This window comes from Aplysia californica, unplaced genomic scaffold (genome assembly GCF_000002075.1).
Source record: "Aplysia californica isolate F4 #8 unplaced genomic scaffold, AplCal3.0 scaffold01452, whole genome shotgun sequence".
NCBI lineage: Eukaryota > Metazoa > Mollusca > Gastropoda > Aplysiida > Aplysiidae > Aplysia > Aplysia californica.
Window position 1 is genome coordinate 50479 of NW_004798722.1, and position 1714 is coordinate 52192.

A 1714-nucleotide genomic window follows, 5' to 3' on the forward strand; every position below is an offset into this window, starting at 1 on the left:
GGGGGCAGGGGCGGCGAAGTGGGGTTGGGTTAAAAACACACTACCCAATTTTTTTTTTATCATTAAACTTCGTCTTAAGTTATTATTCCAAAAAGTAAATCCAAATTTCGGATTTCAGCTTCTTACACGACACTGATACGGGACAATATTTTATGTCTGCCTCACCTGGCGGTATAAATGGTATTGTGTTTCTCCGCTTAATTCCTTCCCTTCATACCTGTACTTGTGAAGTCGCTAAAAACGACAGCGTAGCAGCTGGGGTCTCTATGAGACTAGAAGTAATTTCACAACAGACGGTGTTAGCTTTGTGGTTGTTGTACAAGAGTTGTACACGATACAGGGAGGGAAATAGTGAGGAAGAGAGATAGGTGAATACATAGAAAGATAGAGAGAGAGTGTGTTAAACAGAGAGGTGTGGGAGAGAAACATAGAAAGAGAGAGAGACAGATAGACAGAGAGAGAGAGAGAGAGAGAGAGAGAGAGAGAGAGAGAGAGAGAGAGAGAGAGAGAGAGGGAATAATATGTTGTTGTAAAAGTTGCGAAACCGTTATTCCATTATAGAATAAGAATCAATAATGCTCTCAGGAACATGTCTACAAATGATTGGGCCACTCAAAAAAGAACACTGTGACCTGAGAATAACATGAGATGCTTAAAGACAAAACAAAACAAAACGCAGTATTGTAGAGTCCACGATACATTCACCTGGAATTAACTGCAAATCTTTCCTTGGAGTTCCCTGGAAAGATATAGATGGCGGATTTGATTGAAAAAGACACAAAAGGGAAAGAAGACGAATGGGAGTACGATTCATAACCTACCAGGTTCTACAGAGCCCCTGATGATTCCAAAAACGTTCTCAGCTTTAGCTCTCTGGTTGCTTGACGTAACATTCAGCTGGACTTTCCTGTGAGGAAATGATAAGGACAATAAACAAATTTAAACTCAAACTGAGTGGTTTCGCTCAATCAGAGCAAAGACACTCTCGTGATTGATAACAATGTTGATGGAAACAGAACAAAAAGTTAAGATTTTAAATTGGCTGTATATATAAAGTCTGGTTAGGGACCTGTTACGAATGTCACCTAACCAGCTGGCTTCGAGAGCTTATAACACCAAGTACTCAGGCTATAGAGGAAGAGGTAAGCAATGCAAAAGATGAACTGGGGAAGTCATGGAAACCCTGAGAAATCATAACATCCCAATTGAAAGAGCTGTAAAGTTGGCCTACAATAGAAAACTGCCCCTCTCCTCGACGCTTAAAGGCAGCAGAGGATGAAAAAGCAAAAGTAAAAGCAAAGTTAGAGACCATAATTTGGTCCTTTTCCATTATGGTTACTGGTCTACTACGGCCACCTTTCTTTGTGATCTTGAGTGACCCTTTTCGACAAGTTTGACTGAACATACATGTATTTATGCACAGATTGTGCAAGGGCATTAGGAACTACAAAGGGACATAAAGAGACCTACCAGCCTGGTTGTAGAAACCCAGGCCCTGTCTTGTAAGTGAGGTTGAGACCACCTTGCCAATCTAATGGTACTTCTTTGTCTCCTGTCAACTCCCTGGAATTAAAAACAAGAAGAACAACAAAAAAAGGTGAATAGAAGAGAAAAAGAAGGAATGGCATCATCATCATCATCATCATCATCATCATCATCATCATCATCATCATCATCATCATCATCATCATCATCATCATCATCATCATCCACG

General features: G+C 40.4%; 1 protein-coding gene across 1 annotated transcript in view; it reads right to left on the reverse strand.

Moving 5' to 3' along the window:
• LOC101852076 (putative N-acetylated-alpha-linked acidic dipeptidase) overlaps positions 1–1714 on the reverse strand; it is a gene marked incomplete at its 5' end in the record, with an annotated part of 28285 nt that overhangs the window by 14200 nt on the left and 12371 nt on the right. The window contains 2 exon segments of the mRNA XM_013090742.2: positions 822–907; positions 1471–1563. Of these exon segments, the coding sequence (XP_012946196.1) occupies positions 822–907; positions 1471–1563 (179 nt within the window).